The sequence below is a fragment of the Diospyros lotus genome, chromosome 3 (genome assembly GCF_014633365.1).
Source record: "Diospyros lotus cultivar Yz01 chromosome 3, ASM1463336v1, whole genome shotgun sequence".
NCBI classification, from domain to species: Eukaryota; Viridiplantae; Streptophyta; class Magnoliopsida; order Ericales; family Ebenaceae; genus Diospyros; species Diospyros lotus.
In genome coordinates, this window is record NC_068340.1 from 21,804,464 (window position 1) to 21,832,367 (window position 27,904).

General features: G+C 37.5%; 1 protein-coding gene across 9 annotated transcripts in view; it reads right to left on the reverse strand.

The window, feature by feature from the left end:
• Positions 1-407: 407 nt before the first annotated feature.
• LOC127797390 (nuclear pore complex protein NUP205-like) overlaps positions 408-27,904 on the reverse strand; it is a 39,537-nt gene continuing 12,040 nt past the window's right edge. The window contains exons 3-8 of one of the 9 annotated variants that reach the window (XR_008022208.1): positions 8,056-8,209; positions 7,403-7,588; positions 7,182-7,277; positions 3,094-3,122; positions 1,947-2,231; positions 408-701 (exon numbers count right to left, since the gene is read on the reverse strand). Coding sequence is in view for 1 of the 9 variants with exons in the window: in XM_052330246.1 (XP_052186206.1) it covers positions 8,736-8,864 (129 nt within the window). In the remaining 8 variants the exon portion in view is untranslated. The other 8 variants (XR_008022207.1, XR_008022206.1, XR_008022204.1 and 5 more) reach the window with 8 other exon arrangements.

Consider the following 27,904-nt stretch of genomic DNA (forward strand, 5'->3'; position numbering starts at 1 on the left):
GTAAAGCCATATCCACACCCACTCAAGTGTCCCGTACCCAGAAAATAGTATAAAGTCATTCCGAATTATTAGTAACAAACATATACATGTGACTGTGAAGAGACATGAAATGGAAAGGAGAGGAAGAAAAAATATATTAATATTTATCATATGTTATTATACATATATATATATATTGATCAAATGTCCAAAATTTATGTATAGTCCAATCCAAATTATTAGAATTAAAACTTGTGATGCTGATAATAATTGTTATTATTATTGTACTTCAGCACAGCACAGCACTTCTGACCTACTTTGGTGTTCTTATTGGTAAAAATATTAATGAAAGACATTATTATATATGAAGGACATATTAGTGTTTTTTTTTTTTTTTTTTTTTTTTGGGGGGGGGGGGGGGGGGTGTTGGTGTTGGTGTTGGTGCTATCTTTCAAAAGATAGGAGGAGGAGGGGCATTGATAATACATGCCCAAATATTATGAAGATTTAACGAAATCAAAAAAAGATTTGCTCTGATTATTGATTGGACTACCACTTACCCCAAGTCAACGGATAAAGGAAAAATTAGGAGCTCTCAATTGGTGAAAATAATTTTCATAATTAAACATGGATTTGAAAAACAATTCTAAAAGCAAGTATATGATGCCACTTACCACTTAGTGCTCATAAACAACCATAATGTGCTTCATATCAGAAAAAATCTGCGTTTATAAATGAAACACCACCCAAATAAGCTATATATATTTTATAAGAAAAAAAAAAAAAAAGAAGAAGCTATATATTCAAACATTGTTCTTCACACACACAAACACACACATTAGTGTGTAATACGATTTACAAAAAGATTTTTGAGCTCTCATTAGTGTGTAAATCTGCACAACATATTGAGTTGACAACACTCTATAATTTGCATTTGGTCAATTTACCTGTGATTGGAGTATATATATATATATTTAACGTCACCTTGTGTGATGCTTACAAGAGATTTTTCAATATTTAAGTAGAATGGCCTAGATTTTATAAAGAGGGTGGTAGAAAGTATAAGCACAAAAATGTAAGGTCTTAGAAGCTTATATATACATTCTTGACTCTAATCATTATGGTGGAGAGGGCAGAGCATATATACACTTATATATGCATTTATATATATTAGCAAGGTTCAATCAAAATATATACCTTAAGATAAAAATAAAATAAAAAATATATGTACTTATTCATTTTTATAAAATTATTATACTTATTTTGTTTTTTTCTTAGCACAAGAGTTAGGAAGTCATTCTTACAAAAACTATGAAGTAAATTCTAAATGTGATGGAAAAACCATGGTTGTAGGTAAAAAAATAAAAAAATTAAAAAAAAATAACTTTGAAGGATAGTGGGGTACCTATGAAAAATGCTCGAGGATAGAGGGTAAGTGAAAAAATTTTAAAGGTTAAAAGGAGCAAATGAAAAATCTTAAAAAATTAAGAGAGAAATAAAAATAAAAAAAACCTTAAAAGTTACGATGTCATAGCCCCCTGTTGCCATGTGGTTGAAAAGAATAACTTCACAATTAAAAATAATAAACGCTCATTACTTCTTATCCACAAGTAATGATCAACATCTACTAATTCTCAATTTTGTTACCTAATTAAGAAAAAAGTTACCACATCACATAAGAAAATAACTTGGGTTACAGTAAGAAACGTGCAACCCCCCCCCCCCCCCCCCCCCCCCAATGTATAAGATGTTTCCCTGTTAAAGATACCTACTTGATCTTAATCTAACATGCTCTTAATCTCTTATTCTGTGCATTGGGTATACTGAAAAATGAGTATGGCAAGAGCTAAGAAATGCGGCATCAAGAACCAGCTCTTTGAAAGCATTGGAAATCATTAACAGTAGCAACGGCATTAAAACAAAATTAAAATTATATATAACAGAAGAAGTAGGTATACCTTAATTACCTTGATGGACTGTTTTAAGGAGCAGCTGCCGACACACCGACTATATGGTTAATCTCTGATGATGATGCATAAGTGGGCCGCCACACACCCCTCCCCCCCACACACATAATAATTTGCAATTGCCTGCAGCTGCCATGCCAGGACCACTGAATTGAACCTCAAATTCATTGTATAAATTAATATCATGATCACCACCATCATCAATTTAGTTTCTCTCTTCTTACACATCCATATGATTGTGGGTGTTGGTACATATCAGCTGTTTCCATTGAGAAGAACAAAACCCTGAAAACGACACATTAATTAATTAATTAATTCACAGACGCCCCAGTTGCACATGCTAATTAATTAAATTAATTTACCAGTAAAAAGTTATGCGTGTATATATGTGAATGTTCATTTGTGACTTTATGTAATTCATTCATAGTTTAATTAAAGGTGGTGGAGCGTACAAGCTGCTGGGAGTTTTTATAACAAACACCTTATTGTGTGCTATAATCATGTTGGGTTTGATCAAGTAATGCAATGGGAAATGAAACTGCAAATTGGAGACACGTCTTTCTTTCTATCATTTCTCATGTGGACTACTTACTGTTTCTGTTGTTATGTGGCATCTAAGAATTTCTTACTAAGGAAGTGATTTATTAAGAGACTGTCTCATGAGATTTTTAGATTTATTTTTTAAATCTTGTAGGGTTCTCATCATTACTAATTGAGTTTTGAGTTTAAAGGGTATAAAAACTAATGACGTTATCATTGAATCCAAAAAAGAAGTATATATGGTCATAATAACTTTTGAGTACAATTAAACTAAATAGTACTTTTCATTAATAATCAAAAGTCTGCTGAGCCTAATCTAATGTGTAGGGTAAAAACTAAGTCTGATCTCATCACCCCCCTCCATTCTAATAATAATAGTCCACTAAGGGCAAGATCAGCAGTGAGAGTCTCTCTCATAAACACTAAAATTTAATTAATTAACGATTATAATTTGTATTATTATTTAAAACCAACCAGTCAGTCAGTTTCAATAATCATTCATATCACAGGGGGGCAAAAGTTCATTCTTATAAAATCATCCACACAAATAACAATACAATAGTAATCTACGAGGCCCATATCATATGTCATAGTAATCGTATCTTACCAGAGTCTCTAAATCCGATACTTCTCCTACTGAAATGACATGACAAAACAAGAATAATTAATGAGCTTTGAATAATAAACCTTATACAGATTATCACAATTAGAATGTAACAATTTCATAACATGAAATATCATTTAAAAAAATTTCTAGAGTATTTCTTTATTTGATTGAAATTTATATAGAATATATTATGATCGAGATTAGCTTATCATCATCATCATCATCATCATCATCAGGAAGAGCTTAGCTTATCTGATCAAAATCAATCATAGTTGATCAAAACTCAAATTCAAATTTAGATACAACAAAACAATATACAAGATAATATATACGTTAGGGTAAATCACAACGATGCTATGAACTGAGCATTTTTCTCAAACGTGCCATTGGAAAACTACGTACAGTGAAGTGACGATGTCATTAGGTCACCACAGCAACACAAAATTTTCCTTGAATTTCTTTAACGTGGTTCCTATATATGTAAAATAATACACCTTCCCTTTTCTTTGAGAATTAAAATACAAATAAAAAGAAATAAAAGAGTTACGTATTCGTTTGGCCCCATTGTGAGAAAAGAGATTTTAGAAGAAAGAGAGAAGATTTCAAGTCCTCTCTTTTCTTTAACCCTTTTTTCCCAAATAAAGAGAATATTTTCTCTCCTTTTTTTTTTTTTTTTTATCTCTTTTGGTTTCCTCCTCTCAATTCAAACATAGTCTCAATCTCCGACAACATCAGGCGGGTGAAGTGGAAATTAGAGGCCTGAAGTGAACAATGCAGATGGATCATGGAGACGAGAGGGACAGCGCCTCAGCTCTCTCCGTGTCACCTTCCTTCTTCTAGTTGTTGTACGGCTCTATCCCTTCCCCACCTTCACCTTCACCTTCACCTTCACCTTCACCTTCGGACACCAATTGCCAAAGACTAGTCGCTTTCGGCTACTCTCTCTCTCTCACACCCTTTCTTTCCTCGTCATCGTCGTGCCGCGACTTTCTTTTTGGTCATTGTCAGGACTCGAGATAGCTCTACCCTGCAACTCAACTCTCCCTATCCATCTCTTTCTCCTTTTCGTTCGCCTACAGATTTTTGGCCTCTCACTACCAATTTAATTTACTCTACAAGCACAAACGATCATAAAAATAAGAACAGTAAAACACACACAAGATGTGAAACAACCTTAAAACGTAATCTCTCAGTTCAGTCAAATAAATCTGCCTTTTCACCTCTCTCCATCAAATGGCATGTATTCACCCAATCCTCTCTCTCTCTCTCTCTCTCTCTCTCTCTCTCTCTATGTATATATATATATATATATATATAATAAACACTGAACTTCTTTTCTTCAGATAAAGGATTAGATTAATGCCAATAAACCCTCCTCAACTCTTCCTTGCGCATAGGTTTTACAAGGATAGTTTGGTACTTCATCACTCACATTACATATAAAAGTACTTGAAATCATTAGGATATCTCTCAATGGTCCATCAACATCAACATTATCAACTATTTAATTAGTTTACTCTTAAATTTCATGTAAATGTGACATAAAATTACCCAAATCCTCTACAAGATATTACATTTAAACTTGACATATCTAATTACTATTAAAGAAAAGGTGTTATTAATACTTCATACGAGAATACCATGTTTGGCATCTAAAAATATGAGACATAAATTTATTCATGTTCTCCCGGTTTTTAATAATTCCACTTCAGCAAGATTAAATTTTTGTTTGGGTTTGAACAGTTTTGCCCCCTCATCTCCTCTCTCTGTTTCATATTGCTCTTTATTTATTAAATATTGGGACAAATTAGTCATCTTTTCTGTACCTCTCTTCATTAATGTCAGGGTATACCTTATTTAAAATTTACTATATCAAACATGCAAAAATGATTAATTTAAGTTTATACACCTTTTAAAACTTAATATGCCAAATATTAAATAAAATAATTTAATTTAATTATTATTTTATTTCATACTTAAATTCTTTTCATTGTTATTTAACCATTAAACGACAGCTTGCCCCTTGGGTAAGGTACATAGTGTCACGATAACCTTAATTTCTTTTTGACCAATAAAATACTATAAGAATACGTGTACTATTTTTCTCTAGAAAAGTCTTCTCCTAGTTCTCTCTCATCTCCTTTACCAAATGGCAACTGACTCAAATTCTCTTCCAAGTGTAAATGTAAAATACTTTTGACGAATTGAAAATTCAAAAGTTTCATTTTGTATGTATTTAAAAATTAAAATTGTATAATCTAAAACTAATAATTAATAACCAGATATTTACAAGCACCCTCTAAAAGCAATTGGGTTTTGCATCTGAGCCAAACTTGCTCAAGTGCCCTAGGCAAACTGACTATTTCTCCTTGACTAAATAAGTATGGCCCAGTGCACTAGTACCATAACTACCCACCCAGTTCCTTTTCCTCTCTACCCCTCTTACCACACTGTAGATGATCTCACCTTCTAGTGCCGGTGGGATCTCAAATGAACAAAAACAAACTGCTTAATGCTTTTGAGTCATCCAAGTGCCTAATCAACCGACAGATGAATAAACAAGATAAGGATATGTCCACACAAAAAAAAAAAAAAAAAAGGAATTAAATCAAACGGTGGTCCTATTTTATTATTTATTGAAAATGATATAACTCAATAATTATAAAATACTATTGTTCTATGATTTTGATAATAAGACAAATTTCTTGGACTGCATCTACATTAAATGGTAAGAACTTTCTATGTTTTTCCATAACATTCACAGTATACTTAAAACGACACAACAGAGAAGAAGAAAATACAGACGACAAGCTTATTCTTTACTGTTTGAATTGAAAACATCACAGACAGAATTTCTTAGTGGTGGGTGTCTCAATCCCTACGATTTAGAGTTATGAAACATTTATATGCGTCATCATATATTAAGTAGGGATTGACATATCAATGGGCGAGCACTCTGCGGCCCCGTGATTTCAATAAAAGTACATAATCACATGTTGCTCAAATTTGACAACCCGCCTTTAATTTGGAGTGAAGTAAAATATAAATGAATTTGTTAAAATTTGGCACCGCCAGTGTTTTGTGAACTAATTTTTCATCATTATGAAGATTAATTATCTAATATTTTGAGCCGTATATATGATAAAAGATGGTGTTATTATTTAATTAAACATGTTATTATTTAATAATCCAATATTTGCACATGCTAGCTCTTTTATTTTGCTCATCCTACCTTAATTCTGTAAAAGATAACAATCCTTCATTATTTTCCTATCTTTTTAAAAAAAATTGATATGAGATGTCCAAATTTATCTTTTCTAGGAGTAGCAGATCATCTACGATTAAAATATCACATACATTTCCGTGCTTCTATCAAAATGTTATCCAATCCAACCATTATTCTAGCATTCCTCATCTTTTTCATGCACTAATTTTGGCTGAAAAAGAAATCTTAAGTACAAATATGACGCAAGGGCTGACGGGTACTCTTCCTAGAATTCTCACACATCATAAGTTTCTTACTTTCAAAAAGTTTGCTCCAACTATCTGTCAATTCTATGCCTGGAAGAACCAATCACGCTAAGGAAATGGGGCAGAGAACTCCACATCATTAGGATATCAGTTCAAATATTATGATAAAGAGGCTCCATGTTGAGCAGAGGCCAAAGAATTAACATGAAAATTTGAAACACGCGGCAAAAGAATATATATACTTATCTACAGTGCTGCTCTTTTGACCGTTCAAATAGGCACCACCTACTAATGCTTCATATTTCAAAGTAATCATGTGTTATGTCACTCACTGCAGAAGCACAAAGTCTTCTATATATAAAATCACCACCATAAGTCTAAAGGGTGTTGATTAAGTAACTGAAATTTCATCCGTCGTGTCTTTCTTTTGCTTATTCATCATTTACCACTATTTAAGGCCTCTACTACATGAAGTTACAGTGTGAGCCTGTGGAGAATACGGTTTGTTGAATTTAGTGTTTTTCTTGTTTTCTTCTTTTATCATAACCAAAGAAGCGAATATATACACTCATATATGATCTGTCGAGAAGCCAGCAAAGGTATTGTGATTTGCATACCACTGCGAGAGGATAGACTTAGTGCCTCTTGGGCCAGATTTGGTAAAGCCCAGCCCACACGCTTTGCTCACTGATCAGAACCATGCTGCTTAGAGTCTGCACAGACAGAATGACTCATATTTCATCAAAGAACTTAAAATCAGAAATTGGACCTGTACGCATATAAAATTATTCCCAACCAACTCAATAAACAATAATAACATGTCAAACTTTAATCTTACTATGCGAAGTTGATACATGAATTCAAACTTTGTCAAGATTTCTTACTATGACAAGTTGATACATGAATTCAAACTTGTCAAGATTTCAGGATTTGTCTAGATCTCATGTTGTTTGATCCAACAGATTTTACATCGACTGTCAGCTACTGAAAAACCCTCCTCCACTATCGGGTTTGAGACTGGCGGCTGTAAGTAGGAATTTAAAATTTTAAACTATTAGAAATCTTCAAATCAATATTTATGCTCTAAACACAAGATTCAACATACGATTGTGATTTCTTTTTTAACTATGGCAAACATGTGCAATTATTTAAAAATTGAATTGATGATGATGTTTAAAGGCAGAATCATGTAAATTTTAACATTGGGCGACGGAATGTTGGAAAACCAATTAGAGTTTGGAAACATAATAATGCACACTTCACAATTTTATCTTTATAATTCACCTAAAAACATAAATACCTTAACAGACTCATACATTTCTATGCTGATTGTGGAGAGAATTATTGGTAACAGGTATTCAGAAGGTTTTCACATAGTCCAGGGCTCTCTTGCCTCTGATGCTTAATAAGCATGGTACAACATTTTGCTAAGTTTGTAGCCCATTGGACTGCTTTGCTAACAAGATTACATTATTTATGCAAAACGAGTACCTGATAAAACTAGGTTTTCATCTTGAGTTTGTGTTTCCATGTGGTAATAAAACAGGCTCAATCATTCAAATGTCCCTTGCATCTCCATGCAATGTCCATCACTGTTGAACATATAGAAACCAGAGGTATTCAAGATTGAAATCTTTGTTCATCTCTGCACCAAGATCAGTGGAACAAGGGTTAGTTAAAGGTAGTTAATAAACAATGATACAGTACATATATTGTTGAAATAAAAAACTGAAGATTTGACAGCTGACTCGATTTAGAAACTTGAGTAAATAAGGAACAGTCTACTCATAATTTGGCATTCATTCTAATAGCTGGAAGACTTACTTGACTAGGTTTTTTTGAATAGAGAAAATTCCGCAGATCCTTGATTCTAGTTGCCTATTGCATAAACATTCATTGTACAGATAATGTTTCCTTATTAGTCAGCTTCCTTTAGAATAGTTTCCTTATAAGTTCGTTGACTTTGTAGTTAGTTCCCTTATGGAGGTTCCAGGATTAACCTTAAATCCCATTGTAAAGTTATTCTGTGTATGTGAAAGAGAGTACCAGAAATTCTTACATGGTATCAGAGCTAAGATTCGTTCAACCTCAATAGAACCTTAACAGCTATCTCTCTCCTTCTCTTCATCGTTTTCTGTTCCATTCACCGTTTTATGTTCTCCACAACCATGTCAGAAGTTTGCTCTGATTCCAGTACCCGTTCCAACAGAACCATCAAGACTCCAACTGCACCAACTGGACATATCTCTGAAGCACACTCCGTGCAAATCACAACCATTAAATTTAATGGAGATAACTTCCTGCATTGGTCCAAGTCCGCTAGGATGTATATTAGAGGTCGAGGCAAAATCAGTTACCTGACAAGAGACACTAAGGAACTGTATCCAAAGGGCAACACATATGCAGCTTGGGATGCAAAAAATTCCATGATTATGACATGGCTTGTCAACTCTATGGAAGAAGATATTCAGTCCAATTATATGTGCTACTCAACTGCAAAAGAACTTTGGGATAATATCATATTCTGATCTCGACAATCAATCCCAGGTATATGAACTCACTTTAAAACTTGGTGAGATTACTCAAGGTGAGGATAGTGTCATTAAGTATTTCCATGCTTTAGAAAGATTGTGGGAAGATCTTGATCTTTTTTAATGATTATGAGTGGAGGGCTGTTGAGGATTGCAACCATTATAAAAGGATGGTTGATACTGATCGTATTTTCAAATTCCTTGTTGGATTAAATGTCAAGTTTGATGAAGTTAGGGAAGGATTATTGGGAGATCACCTCTTCCTACTATCAATGAGGTGTGTGCAGAAGTTTGCAGGGAAAAAAGTCATTGACATGTCATGTTGGGTAAGAAAACTAGGACAGGTGGCTCACTGGATCATTCAGCCCTTATTGGATCTGAGGCGAATGTCAGTCAAAAAAACGCCCCAAATCAACGGGATGGTGATAAACCTTGGGTATGGTGTGATTTTTGCAACAAACCATGTCATACTCATGAGACATGCTGGAAACTGCACTGGAAACCAGTGACTGGGAAGAACAATAAGTCACGTGATAGGGCCTATTGTGAATCCCCTTCAGCAAATGAAGCCACAGCAAGTTGTTTCAGTAAAGAGCAGGTGGTGGATCAACTTCTACAATTGCTAAAGACTAATTCGGTATCAGGTATTCCTAGTGGATCTTTGGCACATACAGATAGTAATCCCATTGTTCTATCTAGTTTTACTAAATCTGCTCCTGGTCCCGGATCATCGATTCAAGAGCTTCTGATCACATGACAAGTATTTCCCATCTGCTTAGTACCTACTCTCCTTGTTCTAGTCACAAAAAAATTCGAATAGCTTATGGCAGTTTCTCACCTATTGCCAGCAAAGGCCTAATCAAAATCTACACAAATATTGAACTTAAATCTGTTCTTCATATTCCTTAACATACTTGCAATCTTCTTTCTGTTAGCAAACTATCACAAGAATCAAACTGTCTTGTCATTTTTTTATGACTCTCACTGTATTTTTCAGGACCGAAAATCGAGAAGTATGATTGGCAATGCTAAGATGATGGATAGACTGTACTACTTTGAAGAGTTTTTCCTTAACAGTAAAAAGTTCAAGACCTTAGTAGCGTTAGTTCAAATCCTATTTGTGATAAAATAATGCTCTGGCATTTTAGACTTGGACATTCTAATTTTTCCTATCTTAAACATTTCTTTCCTAATTTGTTTCAAGGAGTGAACTACTCAATTTCAATGTGAAAGTTGTCATTTTTCTAAAGATCATCACGCAATTTCTATCAAAATCTTATTGTGCATCAAAGCCATTTTATTTAATACATAGTGATGTTTTAGGTCCTTCACAAGTCAATACCTTGTCGGGAAAAAAATGATTTATCACATTTATTGATGATCATATAAGACTGTGCTGGGTGTATTTGATGCATAAGAAATCTAAAATGGAAAAGTTGTTTAAAGATTTTTACCACATGGAACAAACACAATTCCAAACAAAAATCTGCATTCTACTTTTTGATAATGGTACTGAATATTTCAATGAGTGTTTGGGAGTATTTTTGAAAGAAAAATGTATAATCCACCAGTTTTCCTATCATGAAACTCCTCAACAAAATGGCATTGTCGAAAAAAAAAAGAGACACTTGCTTCAAGTAGCATGAGCCATCATGTTTTCTATGAATATTCCACAATACCTTTGGGGAGAAGCTATTTTGACTGCATCATACTTGATTAATAGAATGACTGCTAAGATTTTAAATTTTGAAACTCCTCTAAATTGTTTTAAATCAATTTTTCCAACTACTAGATTGTACTCCGATTTACAATTAATGTTGATTGATTCACGAGATTATGAAGAGAATTGGATCATGATGTCTTGGTCTATCCTTCCTAATTTAGCATAGATCTTATCTGCAGGGTTTAGAAAGAAATTATTCAAATTTAGATACTTCATGTTCTTGCTTTCCTTGTATCTTTGACTTTTGTATAGTGTACAGTCTATCTTTTCTTATTGTTTATCTTTCCTATGTTGTACTCTACTTCCCTATTAATAGGGGTTGTAACATTCTATTCTATCAATTGTGAGAAGTACAATTTTTTTGTTCTTTCTACATCTTTTGGTTTATTTTCTACATGGTATCAGAGCCATAACCTATTCTCTCAATTCATCGTCAGCCTTCATTGCCACAATTATTCTTTGTTTCTTCCCTTCATGGTTTTCGTCATAATCCGCATAATGTCTGAAATTTCTAAAACAGCTTCTCCCATCTCAATGGCAGAAGCTATACTAATCGAACAACCAATTGGTGGTGCCCCTGCTAGTGAGTTTCCAGGAATGCACCATTCGTACCGCCTAGATGGTGGGAATTACTTTCAATGGTCTCAGTTGATGAAAACGTTTCTGAAGGGTCAAGGGAAGATTGCTCACCTTACTGGTCTAGTACCTAAGGCCTCGGATCCGATGTTTGTTGCTTGGGATGTAGAAGATTCAATACTGATGCCATGGCTTTGGAATTCAATGCTACCTGAGGTAAGCAAGAACTATATATTTTTATTTATGGCTAAGGACATTTGGGAGAAGATTAAGAAAATTTATTCTAAGGTGCAACATGCATCAATTGTCTATGAAATAAAAACAAAAATCAATAGCACAAAACAAGAGTCCTTGTCAATAACTGATTACTATAATAGGATGTCATGACCCTAGGGGTAAAAAGGGGATTTTTTGGGATAAATAACCACTTGTATTAGTTAGCTAGGAAAATAACTAACTACTTGTATTAGTTAGCTGGAAGTCATTAAGTGGTTAGGCAATTGGGTGGTTAGGGAGTTGAAGAGCTAACTGTACAAACAGTCTAACCTTTTTTGTTATATCAGTTATGAGGTGGGCTTTATATGTAGCCGAGGGGTATGAGGAAGGCATCATCAAATGACAAAAGTATTCTCTCTCTCTCTCTCTCTCATTCTATTCTATCCAACCATTTGATTTTCGAAATTGTCCATCCCCAATTCTTGGGGCTTGACATTTGTGGTATCAGAGTCGAACGAATCGGTTGTGGAGTGACAGACAAAAGCTATCATGGTAAGGGCAGGCATTGAAATTTGCTAACAATAGCAATTTCGACGCGATCATAGGGGTGTAGACGACCAGCAAAGTGAATTGTGATTGTGGGTAAAGACAAATGGCGAAGGGCACCAAGATGAAGCAATTGGAGGTTAGGATAGAAGCTTTGGAGTTTGGAATGTCACAAACTCAAGATGCAATGATTCAAAGCAGGGAAGATATGGCTGTTATGAGGGAAATAGTGCAGGAGTCAGAGAAGAATCGAGAGACTTTGTAGCAACAAAAAGAGTCCGTGGAGCAGTATAAGTAGAGACTCAACATCGTGCTCAGCATGCTATCCTAATTGCCCCAATTCCAATTGTCTCCGAATTTCCCTCCACAACAAGCTTTTGATCCAATTCTGCCACACTAGGGCAGTGTTCCAAGAAATCAGAGAGTTCTTGAAACGGAGGATCAACTGGCGGAGCAAGAGGTGTAGGTTAGGAACTTCCAACCCTTCTCTAATAATCACCCACCTATGCCAAGATTGGAAATTCAGGTGTTCGATGGAATGAAACCAAGATGGTGGATTCAAAGGTGCAAAAGGTTCTTCCAATTCTACAGGGTGTCAGAGGAACAAAAGGTAAACTTAGCTATGGCTTACATAAATGATACGGTTGATTCTTGATATCATTTGTGGATCCAAGATGAGGGGAAGAGTGGGAATTGGGTAGAAGTTGTAGAGGGGTTGTGTGAACGGTTTGAAGAAAGAAGCACGACTGATGTAATTTAGGAGTTTAGCAAATTAAAACAAGAAAGGTCAATGGTGGAGTATCAAGCGAAATTTGAGGAGTTAAGATCAATTGTATGTACTGTGCAACCGAGATTAACAGAATAGTACTTGGTGTCCAGTTTTATAAGTGGATTGAGGGAGGAACTGAGATCAATGGTGAAGATGATGATACCTACATTTGTTAGGCAAGGGACTGAAAAGGAGTGGTTACAAGAATTAACATTGGAGGCCATTTTCAAGAAACATAAGATCCTATACAGGCTGGGCTTGGTAGCAGGACAGCAAGCAGGAGGGAACTTTAAGCCCATGCTTACAGGGCCTAATCAAGCAGCAACTAAAGTACCATACAATAACAATGGTACTAAGAACACCCTTATGGAGCAAAGGAGACAATTAGGGCTATGTTACAAATGTGGGGATAAATACAACCCCGGGCACCAATGTAAGAGACAATTGATGAACATGAAAGGTGATTAGGCCCTATAATATCCTTCTTCTTCTTCCAACCACTTCTTCTTCTTCTTCCTTCTCCCCATCCAATCAAGGGGAGGAAGGAGGGGAAATATCCTTCCACGCTTTAAAGGAAGTCCTATTGGTCAAATCATTAAGGTGAAGGGCCACATTGGGAAAAAAAGGTTGATGGTGCTAATTGATAGTGGAAGCACTCTCAGCTTCCTTAGTGAAGCTACTGCTACAAGCCTTAAGTGTCCATTGATTTGACAGCAACCACCCCCCTATTAGTGACAGTAGCAAATGGGAGCAAAATGTATAGCCATTACAAATGTATGGGATTCAAATGGGTAATGCAAGAGCAGGAGTTTACGGCAGATTTAAGGATTCCTGAATTGGGTGGCTGTGATATTATCCTCGGGGTAGATTGGATGAGGATTGTTAGCTCTTTAATTTTTGACTTTAATAAGCTGGAAGTCACGGTAGAGATTGAGGGCAGAAGGTTGACCTTGATTGGCAGCCTTGAGCAAGGGTAATGCAAGATGATAGAAGGGAAGAAGCTACAGAAGATGATGCTGAAAAAGGGAGGCCAAATAACACAATTATATTCCATACAAGCTGTAGGAGTAGAAGAATAAGGTAGTTTAAAGAAGGAGCATCAACCTACAGCTAAATCTATTGATTCCCAGCTCTCTAATAAGGTACAATTCTCAGATGACTTGCTCTTACTTTTGATTGAGTTAAAGGACCTATTTGATGAGCCAAATTCTTTGCCACCCCAACAACCCCTAGATCATTCCATAAACCTTAAGCCAAATTCAGCTCCTATTAATATAAGGGTTTATAGATACTCTCCCATTCAGAAATCAAAGATTGAAAAATAAGTTAAATCCATGATAAGCACAGCCATAATTCAACCTAGCCAAAGTCCTTATGCATCTCTAGTCCTCCTTGTCAAAAAGAAAGATGGAACATGGAGATTTTGTGTTAATTACTGACAACTCAATTCTAACACCATCAAAAATAAATTTCCTATACCCCTAATAGAGGACCTACTTGATGAACTGTTTGATGCTAGAATTTTATCTAAGCTGGATCTTAGGTCCAGTTACCACCAAATTCACATGAAGCCATCCGATATTCCTAAAACAGCCTTTACAACCCACCAAGGGCTATATGAATTCATTGTCATACCCTTTCGACTAACCAATGCTCGACTACTTTCCAAGCATTGATGAACCAGATCTTCCAACCCTACTTGAGAAAGTTCATCCTTGTTTTTTTTTTTTTTTTTATGACATCCTCATTTATAGTCCTAATTTTGAACAGCACCTATCACACCTTTGTACTACTTTTGAGGTCCTTAAATCTCATCAATTGTATGTCAAGCTTTCTAAATGTACCTTTGTTGAGGAAGAAGTAGAGTATTTAGGACATATAATCTCTGGGGAAGGTGTGAGGACTAATCCCAAGAAGGTGGCAGCAATGGTGGAATAGCCTAAACCTATGACAGTGAAGGAGTTAAAGGGGATTTTTAGGGCTGACCGGGTATTACTGGAAATCCATTCAACACTATGGACTGATTAGTAAGTCCCTAATAGAGTTGCTCAAGAAGGATGCTTTTCAATGGAACCCTAGAGCTGAGGCAGCCTTCTTAGCATTAAAGAAATCCATGACTCAAGCCCCTGTGTTAGCTCTACTGGACTTTCCCAAGCCTTTTATAGTAGAGACAGACGTATGTGACAATGGGATAAGGGTTGTCCTTATACAGGAAGGGAAGTTGTTGGCGTTTATCAGTCAGGCTTTGTCCCAAAAACACTTGGGATTAAGCGTGTATGACAAGGAGTTGCTGGTTGTGTTGGAAGCGTGGAAGGGAGTCCATTTATAATCAAAACGGACCAAAAAAGCCTCCAATTTTTATCACAGCAGAGACTGCATACGTAATTGCAGCGGAATGGAGTATCTAAACTGATGGGATTGGATTATACTATCTAATACCAGAGGGGAAAGGAAAATGTTGTAGCTAATACTTTGTCAAGGAGGGAAGAGAGAGGGGACTGCCAAGCCATTTCAGCTGCAATTCTAGAATGGGTTAAGGAATTAGAGGTGAGTTATGAGCAAACATCTTAGCTAAAGGAATTGGTGTCCCAATTATCAGTTCAGCCTAGAGGTCCTTCAGGTTACACACTTACAAATGGATTGGTGCAGTTTAAAAGGAGATTAGTGGTAGGAGATGACAAATCCCTGAAGGAAAGGATCTTAAAGGCACTCCATTGTTCACCATTGGGGGGTCATTCCGAAGTGCGGGTTACATATCATAAGGTGAAGCAGCTATTTCTGGATCAAATCCTACTATGGCTGTAGTAAGACAATACTTACAATAGAGGTAACAGATGTTGACAGTTCTTAAGAGGAAATTAGCCATCGCCCAAAATCGTATGAAGCAAGTAACGATAGAAAATTCAACATTGGGTACAAAGTCTATCTTAAGGTCAGAAGATTCTTACAGCATCCTTATACATCAAACCTAGCTTCTAACCTTAGTCCCAAGTACTTTGGGCCATACTCTATCGTGGCCAAGGTGGGCAAAGTTGCTTACAAGTTGCAACTTCCAGAAGGAGTGAATACCCACCCCATTTTCCATGTTTCATTATTCAAGCAAGCTAAGGAGCCTATTGCTTATATGAGTCAGGATCTGCCTCCTATAGCAGAGGAAACGGAAGAAGTGGTAGGACCCCGAGCTATTGTGGAGAAACGGGTTGTCTACCAAGGATTGCTACCCTTAACCCAGGTTTTGGTACAATGGTCCCACCTACATCTGGAGCACACCACTTGGGAGAATCTGCCCGACTTGCTAAAGCAATTCCCCAGGGCTGCTAGTTTACTCTAATTCTTGGGGACAAGAATTGTCTAAAGAGGAAGGGAAAATGTCACGACCCTAAGGGTAAAAAAGGGAATTTTTGGGATAAATAGCCACTTGTATTAGTTAGCTGGAAGTTGTTAAGTGGTTAGGCAGTTGGGTGGTTAAGTGGTTAGGGAGTTGAAGAGCTAATTGTACAAATAGTCTAACCTCTTATGTTATATTAGTTATGAGGTGGGCTTTATATGTAGCTGAGGGGTATGAGGAATGGATCATCAAATGATATAAGTACTCTCTCTCTCTCTCTCTATTCTGTCCAACCATCTGATTTCCAAAATGGTCCATCCCCAATTCTTGGGGCTTAACATAGGTTGAATGCTTTTTGGCTTGAATTAGACCATTTTCGGGACATTAAAATGGTGTGTAGTGAAGATGATGTTATTCTAACCTCCATGCTAGAAAAAAATAGAATAGTAGAATTCTTGGTTGGGCTTAATCCTAAGTTTGATCAGGTAAGAGCACAAATTCTTAGTAGGGAAAAAAATGCCATCTTTGAATGAGGTGTATTTTATAGTCCATAGTGAGGAACATAGATGTGTAATGATCGCAGTCTAGAAGGGTCAACTATGGTATCTAACAAGGTGTAGGGATCATGGACTAAATCACAACAGGGTAGAGATATGTTTTCCTCTAAGTAGAACAAGGAGGGCTTATAGTGTTCTTGTTGTAAAAAGCCAAAGCACACAGAGGAGACATGATTTAAATTGCAAGGAAAAAGAGGCTATTTTAAACAAAATGGGAGGATTTAAAAATCTGCAGCCCAAGAGTCAAGCAAAGGTGTATCTTACAACTAAAGAACAAGAGGAACAAGCTGAAAAAGCTGACTCTACTGTCTCCTCTGATCTAGGAGAATTAAATGCAGAAGAAATCAGTAAGCTAAAATCCTTCCTAAACACTTTTCAAGCAGAATCACGCTCTCTATCCCAAGGAGGTATGTGTTTTAATTATGAATTCTCTATTGCCTCACACACTGCTAAGAATGAATTGTGGATCTTGGATTCTGGAGCTACTAATCGCATGACCCCTAATCTGAATGTGTTTGAGACATATAAACCAATAACCAACTACAAAAGAATTACAATAGCTAATGGCCATACAGTTCCTATAGTTGGACAAGTATGTCTTTAAATCCTTCCTTTCCTGTCCAACATATGCTTCATGTGCCTAGTCTCTCTACCAATCTACTCTCAATTCATAAACTCACTCAAGATCTTAACTGCCATGTGGTTGTACTACTTACAAAGGAACTATGAGCCATCTGCAAGGGATCAACCTATTCTAGCCTGCTCTTCTCAACCTACCTCTACCAAGACCGATGTCTAGATTCAACACCTTAGATTAGTAACATCATCCATTTCATCTGTTAAAGACTATGTTTTAGGGTTTAGATGTTACTAATTTCCGTTGTGATGTGTGTGAGTTATCTAAACATCATCGGGTGCCTTATGCTGTTAGTAATAAACTCTCTTCACTTCCTTTCTTCTTGGTACACTCTGACGTGTGGGGGCCATCTAAAGTTCCCAATTGAACTGGGGCTAAATGGGTTATCTCATTTATTATAAGATGACTGCACACGAATGACTTGGGTGTACTTACTAAAGGATAAGGTAGTCATCAGTGATATCCTACCTTTTTTCTATAGGATGATCATTACTCAATTTGGGGTTTCTATTAAAAGGTTTAGAACTGATAATGCAAGAAATTATTTTAATCACAACTTAAATCAGTTTTTCTAGCAAGAGGGTATCATCCATAAATCCTCATGTGTTGATACTCCACAACAAAATAGAGTTGCTAAAAAAAGATGAGGCATCTTCTTAATGTGACTAGAGCTCTCTTGCATCAGCATTATGTTCCTAAGTCTTTTTGGGGTGAAGCAGTGATAATTGCAACATACTTGATAAACCGAGTTTATCAAGTGCGAAATCATCTCTTCTCACTTCCTTTTCAGTGCTAATCATCTCAGTCCTTTTTAGTGCCTCTCTTCTCACTTTCCAAAACTTGGTCTTCAAACATCTCTTCCTCTCAAAATGTTCGAGTGTGTGGCTTTTGTTTATATTTCCAAACACCATAGGGATAAATTTGATCCTAGATCCCTTAGATGTATTTTTATTGGCTACTCTCCTACCCAAAAGGGCTATAAGTATTATTATCCTCCCACTCGCAAATTCTGTGTGTCTAAAGGTGTGACTTTTGTGGAATCCCAGTCCTTTTTTGGGCCTTTTCTTTCTGGTCCCCAAGGGGAGAGCATTGATGGTGACCATGATTTGCCTAATCTGCCTATGCCTACTTTGGACTTGTCTTTGAATTCTCAGCCTATATCAGAATCTGACCCATCTACCCTACCTATTCTCTCTATACTAGAGTCCTCAGATTAAAGAGAATTGGGAGAGTTATTATCATCTCCTGGTCCTCCTATTCCAGACCAACCAGTGATGTCATCTCCTGCCAAATTCAAGGGTTCGCCCTATGTCTACAAGCGAAGGGTGTTAAAACTAACTAAACCAACTTGTTGGTTAGTAGATGTAGTTGTTAGCATAAAATTGTTATAACTATATAGCAGTTAGTAGGCAGGCCTCAATATATATATGCAGTGTGAGTGTACATACATGGTAAGAGGAACAATAATATTTCTTCTTCCAGCTGTTCTGTATACTTTTCTTGTGAAATTTCTCATGGTATCAGAGCGGAGATCCGTCCACTTCCAACACCTTGATTCGCCTTAATTCCGCTTCCTCTTTGGTTATCACAGGCACAAGAAGATCTTCAGATTTAATTTCTTCTCTATTGTTGTTGAAGTTGTGCGTTATTCTGCAAAAATGACTGATAACACAGAAAGGCACGAAGGAGTTATTGACAATCGAACCAATGCTCCGGCGATCGACAATGCGTTGTATCTGCACAGTGCAGATCATCCAGGTGTTCAGCTAGTTTCTTTCCCTCTGAATGACACAAATTATAGATCGTGGTCTAGGGCAATGCGAATAGCCCTAGGTGCCAAACATAAACTCGGATTCATCGATGGACGAATTCAAGCTCCAAATGAAGATGTAGAAATGTTCGAAGCCCGGAAGAGGTGCGATTATATGGTACAATCTTGGATTTTAAATGCTATTTCGAAGGATATGGTTGAATCTTTGCTGTATGCTACAACTGCGAAGGAGCTCTGGGACGAGATAGCCAATAGATTTGGAGAAAGCAACGGTCCGTTGGTTTATCAACTCCAGCGACAGATTTCTTCTTTCTCACAAGATAATCTGTCTGTTTCGGCCTATTATACAAAGCTCAAGAAGTTGTGGGATGAGCTAGCGGTTCTGGATCCATTGTCGTTATGCATGTGTGGAGCAGCACATGCTATGGCGGATTTACTCAATCAAAGTAAGTTGATGCAATTTTTAATGGGACTTCATGATGGATATGACCAGGTTAGAAGCCAGATTCTCTTATTTGATCCACTACCTAGTGTTAATAAGGCCTATTCAATGGTCTTACGGGTGGAGTCACAGAGGCATGTTGCCTCCTCTTTTATTGAAGAAGGTGATGGTTCTGCCTTATTTGCTAGAAATACTGCTCCTATTACTAATAATCAGTCAAAGTGGGATCAAAAGAAAGGGAAAATGATTAAGAAACATTGTGTGTACTGTAAACGAGATGGACACACCAAGGAGCAGTGTTTTAAACTCATTGGTTATCCGGAGTGGTATAAGATCAACAGGGACAAGAAGGGGAATCACAGTGTAAATGCAGCTCAGGTGACTGCTAAACAAGAGGTTACACCCATTGATAATGGTGAGGAAGTTGAATCAGGAGCAGATCTGGTCAATTCTTTCCTCAGGCTTCTCAAGAATAGCAACTTGTCTATGGTGCCTAACAACACTCTCGGATGCGCTGGTAACGTTGTTTCTGGTAGTTTTTGTTCTTTTGGTTCTGCAATTAACGATTCTTGGATCTTGGATAGTGGTGCCACTGATCACATGTGCTGTCACAAATACTTGTTTGATTCCTTACACACCTTAGAACGTTCTGTCACAATCTCTTTGCCTAATGGAACCACTGCTTTAGTTAATCAAGCTGGTAACATTAGTATAAACCCGAATCTATTCTTCCGTGATGTTTTATACATCCCTACCTTTCATTTTAACCTGCTGTCAGTTAGCAAACTGTTGATTGATAGCAACTTACTTGTCCTATTGTTACCTGTTGGTTGCCTTGTCCAGGACCTGAAGACCCGTGAGGTTGTGGCAGTTGGGCAGTTAGAAGGAAGGCTGTACAAGCTGACAAGATCTAGTTTCCTCAAAGATAAGATTTCTACTTTTGTTTCCCATGTTCAACATTGTTGTCCTTCACTTGTTGATGTCCTTGTTCCTACTGGTTGTTCACCTAATAAGAAGAATTTTTTGCACAAGTCTGTTATATCTACTGCATTTCATACACATGTCGATTACAGTGTATGGCATGCTAGATTAGGACATACTTCATCGGCTAAGATGTCTCATATTCATAGTCTTGAGCATCTGGAACCAACACAACAACCATGTATTGTTTGTCCTCTTGCTAAACAACCAAGACAATTTTTTCCGAACAGCGTTAGCCGTACAAAAAAACCTTTTGCTCTTATCCATGTGGATGTATGGGGACCTTATTCCACTGTGTCTATAAGTGGGGCTCAATATTTCCTTACTATTGTGGATGATTTTTCCCGAGCCACTTGGACTTTTATGATGCAACATAAGTCTCAAACCACTTCTGTTCTAATTCGTTTTCTTGCCTTGGTTCAAACGCAATTTCAGTCCCAAGTTCAAATAATCCGAACTGATAATGGTAGTGAATTCGTTAACCATGCCTGTAATCAATTGTTTGAAAATGCTGGTATAATTCATCAGCGTACATGTGCTTACACGCCACAACAAAATGGAGTGGTTGAGCGTAAGCATCGACATCTTCTTGACACTGCACGGGCACTCTTGCATCAGTCTCGTGTTCCTAAGAATTTCTGGTCAGAATGTATACTTACAGCTACACATATTATCAATCGTTTACCTTCAGTTGTCTTGAATTGGAAAACCCCATATCAGTTGCTATATGATAAAATCCCAGACTATTCTCACATGCGTGTATTTGGGTGTCTTTGTTTTGCTACTAATACCAAACCAAGAAAAGATAAATTTTAACCGCGAGCCATTCCATCCCTGTTCATTGGCTATTCTACGCAGCAAAAAGGATATAGGCTGTATAATCTCCAAACAAAGACCATATTTACTAATCGAGATGTTCAGTTTTTTGAAGCAGTATTTCCCTTCTTTCACGCAAATCATCCAGACAAGGTTTTTACTCATTCCATTCCAATTGTTCCTCTCTCACTTGATGCAGAATATAATGTGCCCAATACAGCCACTTCCTTACCACCAATAGCATCACTTTCACCTACATCCTCCTTGCCTATCACAATATCTCCTGCTACTCTTCCTCATTCATCTTCTCCTTCTTTACGACGTAGCAATCGTGTTTGTCATAAACCCCCTTGGCTTCAGGATTTTGTCTATTTTGCACAGCATCAAACTGCTCCAACTGCCCCTGCCTCATTCACTTCAGGTATCACCCTCACTTCACCTATTTCCTTTGCATTTTCCTCTTCTTATACTTCATTCATTAACAATGTAACACTTGTTTCTGAGCCGTCTACCTATGATCACGCTAAATCAGATCCAAATTGGGTTGATGCCATGAATAAAGAATTGCAGGCCTTAGAACAAAATCATACCTGGCAACTTACTAGTCTTCCTAAGGGCAAGAAAGCCATAGGCTCTAAGTGGGTTTATAAAATCAAGTATAAGCCTGACGGGACTATAGATCGTTACAAGGCCAGGCTAGTGGCCAAGGGTTATCATCAGATTGAGGGCTTGGATTTCAAGGATTGTTTTTCCCCGATTGCTAAGATGGCCACTGTTCGTTTTTTTATAGCGATAGCAACGTCTAAAAGGTGGCCAATACATCAACTAGACATTAACAATGCTTTCTTACATGGGTTCCTAGATGAAGAGGTTTACATGGTTCCACCCCTTGGTTATTCTAAGGCTTTACCTGGTCAAGTCTGCCTCTTACAGCGATCTCTTTATGGCCTTAAACAGGCGTCTCGTCAGTGGAATATTGAATTTTCATTTTTTCTTGTTAGTTTGGGCTTCGCACAGTCTCCTCATGATCATTGTCTCTTTACACAGTCCACTCAAACATCCTTTTTGGCTCTTTTGGTGTACGTGGATGATGTTATTATCACTGGAGATAGTTCGGAGTTAATTCAGCAAGTGAAGAATCAGCTTGACCATAAATTTACTATTAAAGACCTTGGATTTCTTAAGTATTTTCTTGGCCTTGAAGTGGCTAGATCTTCTAGGGGCACGTTTATTTCTCAACATAAGTTCATTACAGACTTGGTGTCTGAGACAGGTTTGGATGCAGCAAAATCACCTTCTTTTCCTTTACCCAAAGGGTTACGTTTGCATCCTGATGAGGGGGTTATCCTGTCTGCTCCGGATCAGTATCGTCGTTTGCTTGGAAAACTCTTATATCTCAATCTAACGAGGCCTGACATTAGCTATGCTGTGCAGCACCTGAGTCAGTTTATGTCCAGTCCACGTCAGCCTCATCTTGATGCTGCCCTCCATGTGGTTCATTACTTAAAAGGGACCGCTTCTACTGGTTTATACTACCCAGTTTCTAATGATCTGTCCCTTAGAGCATATTGTGATGCGGATTGGGCATCATGTGTTTCCACTCGTAGATCCCTTACAGGATATTGTATCTTTCTTGGGGATGCACTAGTGTCCTGGAAAACAAAGAAACAACCTACTGTTTCGCGCTCTTCAGCAGAGGCAGAGTATCGAAGTATGGGTACCACTGTTTGTGAGCTTCTTTGGCTTTCTTACCTGCTACAAGACTTCCATATTTCGATATCTAGTCCTATTCCTCTTCATTGTGATAACCAGGCTGCCATTCACATCACAGAAAATCCCGTATTCCATGAACGGACTAAACATTTGGACATCGATTGTCATATTGTACGTGATCAGTACAAGCGGGGGTTTATTACACCTGTTCATGTATCTTCTTCAACTCAAATTGTAGATGTCCTCACTAAACCTCTCAGCTCCGCTCAACATTGGAGTCTTACTTCCAAGTTGGGACTGTTGAATTCTCAATTGTCTCCAACTTGCGAGGGGTGTGTTAAAACTAACTAAACCAACTTGTTGGTTAGTAGATGTAGTTGTTAGCATAAAATTGTTATAACTATATAGCAGTTAGTAGGCAGGCCTCAATATATATATGCAGTGTGAGTGTACATACATGGTAAGAGGAACAATAATATTTCTTCTTCCAGCTGTTCTGTATACTTTTCTTGTGAAATTTCTCAAAGGGTTCAGCCTATTTCATGTGCGAAGTAGGGACCAACATCTGTTCCAAGGTCAGGTATGGAACTCTCAGTCTTCTACTCATTCTTATCCTATTCACAGTGATTTAGACTTGCCTATTTCTATTAGAAAAGGATTTAGGAGCTGCATACAGCATCTTATGGCCAATTTCATTTCCTATCATCGCCTTTCATCCAAACATAAAAGTTTCTTGTCTTCCCTTGATTCCATAACCATTCCTTAGTCAGTAGAGGAGGCATTACAGGACCAGAATTGGATACAAGCCATGCAAGAAGAAATGAGAGACTTGGAGAAAAATCAAACTTGGGAAATGATGCCTAGATCGAAGGGGATTCAACCTGTAGGCTGCAGATGAGTCTTTAATATGAAGTATAATGCAGATGGTACCTTAGAAAGGTATGTCATGTAATTATCGATAATAGTAGTGATAAATAAAGTTAGTTAACGCTATGAGAGGTTGTACTGGGGGATAGCAATGATATGTTGTACGGAGGCAATTACATTTTGGGGCGAGAAGTCCATGTAATTGGGAAGGGTATAAAAGGGTGTCGATCCAACTAATGGAGGCATCTGGAAGCTTAACAAAATTTCTATGAATTCCTCCCCCCCCCCCACCCCCCCCCCCTCTCTCTCTCTCTCTCTATATATATATATATATCCCTCCCACATTCTCTCTTTCTCTAGAAAATTCCCTCAACTCTTTAATCTCTATCCTATTAGTAGAGATCAGTTGTTGATCAATTGCTAGATCTCTTAGGATTTGACAATTTTGGTATCATAGCCAATCCTTGGCCAAAGTGGTTTGCGGTGATTATCGATGGCTGAAGAAACGAGGATGAAGAATTTGGAGGCACAAGTGCAGTAGTTTGGATCCACGATGAATGATCTGCAAGCTCAGGTGGGTCAATTTGAGTTAAGATCCAACAAGAATCATGAAGCCATCATGGCTATCGATAGGAAATTGGAGGGACAAAGAGCAACTCCAAGAGTTTATGGTGATGTTTGCGAGGTAAAACCAGGTACGTCTCTCTCCCTACTTTCCCCCTAAGGAGAGATCAAATCCAATTCTACTAGGGCAAGGGGTGAATCAGAGGGTGATTGGAACCTCTGAAGTAGGAGAAGATCATGGGGAACCTAGTGAGAATAGGTGGGGACGCCAACAGGAGGCACTGGTGGTGCAAAATCCATATGGTTTACCCCATGCCACAATTGGAAATTCCAATGTTCGATGGTGTGAGTCCTCGATAGTGGATTAGAAGGCGTGAACGGATGTTCGAGTGGTATGGAGTGGCAAAGAGGCAGAAAGTGGGGGTTGTGGCCTACCTTAACAATGCGGGAGATGCTTGGTACCAAGGGTGGTACAAGGTCAAAAGGGACTGTAGATAGGATGAATTCGCAGAGGAACTTTGTGAGAGGTTTGGTGATCGAGGACTGTCTGATGTGGTGGAAGAGTTTAATAAGATCAGACAGGAAGGCTCTGTGATGGAATATCAGTTGAGGTTCGAAGAGATGAAAGCTCTTATGCTAAACCATAACCCCTATCTAATAGAGTCTTGCTTAGTTTCAAGCTTTATAAGTGTCTTCACTGAAGAATTAAGGCCGATGGTGAAGGTGCTTCAGCCTAGAACCCTTAAGCACGCAACAGACAGTGCAAGGTTGAAGAGTTGATTGTGGAGGCATTGACGAAGAAACAAAGGCTGATAGCCAGGGGGGTTAACCAAAGTAACTTGCACCAAGGGGGAAGGAACTATACTAAGGAGATGGGAAGGGGATCTCAAGGAGTGAAGAGCTTGGCATTACCTGCCCCTACAATTCAAAGTGGGAAGATGATAGAGCAAAGGAGGCAAGCGAACATTTTCTTTAGATGTAGGGATAAATACTTCCCCGACCACTAATGTAAGAAGTAGCTATTACTATTGGAAGGGGAAGAAGGGGAAATAGCCGAGGAGGGAGAAACACCCAATTCTCATGGAGAGGAAGATGAGGACAATGGTGAAATATCCCTGTACACCTTGAAGGGATTGACTAATAGAAAAATAATCTATTGAGGAAGAATTCAAAAATAAATGGGATAAGGACAAGGTGTTTGAATAAAAGATAAAGAAGGATGAAATCAAAAGAAGATAAAGCCTACAGTTGTTCCTAAAAGTTAGAAGATTTTTTGAGTTTAATTCTATCTTTATCTGTTGTTGCATTGTAAATTTAAACTTGTATTTAAATTCCTAGATTTTAGAGATAGATGATAGAAATTTGTTGTATTTAAAGACATCATGTGATCTAATGAAAGGAGTGAAAGAGTTATTTCTGTTCACCCCTATTACTTAAAGAGTATTTGTTCCCAAATTCTCTAAGTTTGTTCGTGGTATCAGAGCCACTGGTCCAATACCTGCATACCTATCTTTCCTCCACATGAACTGCTTCAAGATGGCTAGTTCCTCGCCAACCAGTGAAGCCTCAACTATTTACCCTACAACCTCTCAGTCCTTACTTCCAACTGCTGCCCCTATTTCTCTAGATCACTACACCTTTCAAATCACTCAACACAAGCTCAATGGAGCTAACTTTCGGGAGTGGTTCCAATCAGTCTTGTCGGTTATGAAAGGCAAAGGGAAAGTGGGGTATCTAACTGGGGGCATTCCAAAACCAGATCCTGAAGCTGCAAACTATGAAGCATGGGATGCTGAAAATTCCATAGTTATGGCTTGGCTCATCAATTCCATGGAGCTAAAGATAAGGTGGACCTAGTTATTCTACAAAACAGACAAAGAAGTATGGGAGGTTGTTCAAAACCTTTACTCAGACATGGAAAATACAGCACAGTGCATTGAAGTTCGATCGGCCATAAGAACTACTCGTCAAGGTAATCATTCGGTAACTGATTACTATAACATGTTATCTAAATTAGGGCAAGAGATGGATTTGTTTTATGACTTCAGTTGGGAGTGTACCAAGGATGGGTTAAAGTATTCCAAAATGGTAGAGAAAGAAAGGGTATTTGACTTCCTACATAGCCTTAATTCTGACTGCTATTCTGACTTAGATGAAGTCAAATGAAGGCTGTTAGGAAGAAAAACCTTTCCCATTTATCAGGGAGGCCTTTGTAGAAGTAAGGAGAGAAGAAAGCCGAAAGAAGGTAATGCTTAGTTCATCACCTGAAGTTAGCAACCAGAGTGGTTCAGCCCTTGCTGCTTCTAAACAAATAGTAGCACCAATTCGTGGAGACCCTCAGAAGGACAAACAATGGTGTGATCATTGCCACAAGCCCTACCACACCAGAGAAACTTGCTGGAAAATACATGGGAAGCCAGCAGACTAGAAAGGGAAAGGTCAGAAAAGGCAACAAACAGCTTATGCAATTGATGCTGAAGAATGTAAAGTTACAAATTTTACCTTAACTCCAGATTAATTGGAAGTGTTGTAACAAGTTTTGAACCAAACTCGGGTTACAAAACAAAGAAATTCTGTGGAAATTCCTAAACCAACAACCTCCCTTGCTAAACAAGGTAATTTCCATAAATGCTATCTTTCTAAGTTGCTGAATATGAATGATTGGATTGTGGATATCAGAGCCTCAGACCATATGATCGGTTCCTTGCATGGATTGACTTATTACAAACAGTGTGATAGAGCTATAAAGGTAACTATGGCAGATGGAACCATCTCTTATACCAAGGGAGAAGACCCAGTATATCTAAATGATTCGTGTTTGAAATCTGCCCTATATGTCCCTTAATTGAGATGCAATCTGTTGTCCATCAGCAAAATTACTAAAGACATGACCTAACTGAGATGAATTGTAAAGTAACTTTCTCTCCAACTCATTGTGTATTTCATGACTTAATTTTGAAGAAGATGATTGGCAATGCTGAGGAGAAAGAGGGCCTATATTATGTGAAGGGAGTTGCTAGTACTCCTAATTTTTCTAAGTTACATAATTCATTTTTATCTTTTATTGTCTCAGATTCTAGAATCCAGTTATGGCACAAACAATTAGGCCATCCAAGCTTTAGATACTTAAAGATCTTGTATCCTCGTTTGTTTGTCAATAAAATGAGTGAGTTTTTCAATTGTGAGCAATGCATTCTTGCTAAACAAACAAAAGCTTCATATCCTATTCATTCTTATCAACCAACCAAACCATTCGATCTAGTATATAGTGATGTATTGGGACCAACAAAAATTCCAAATCAA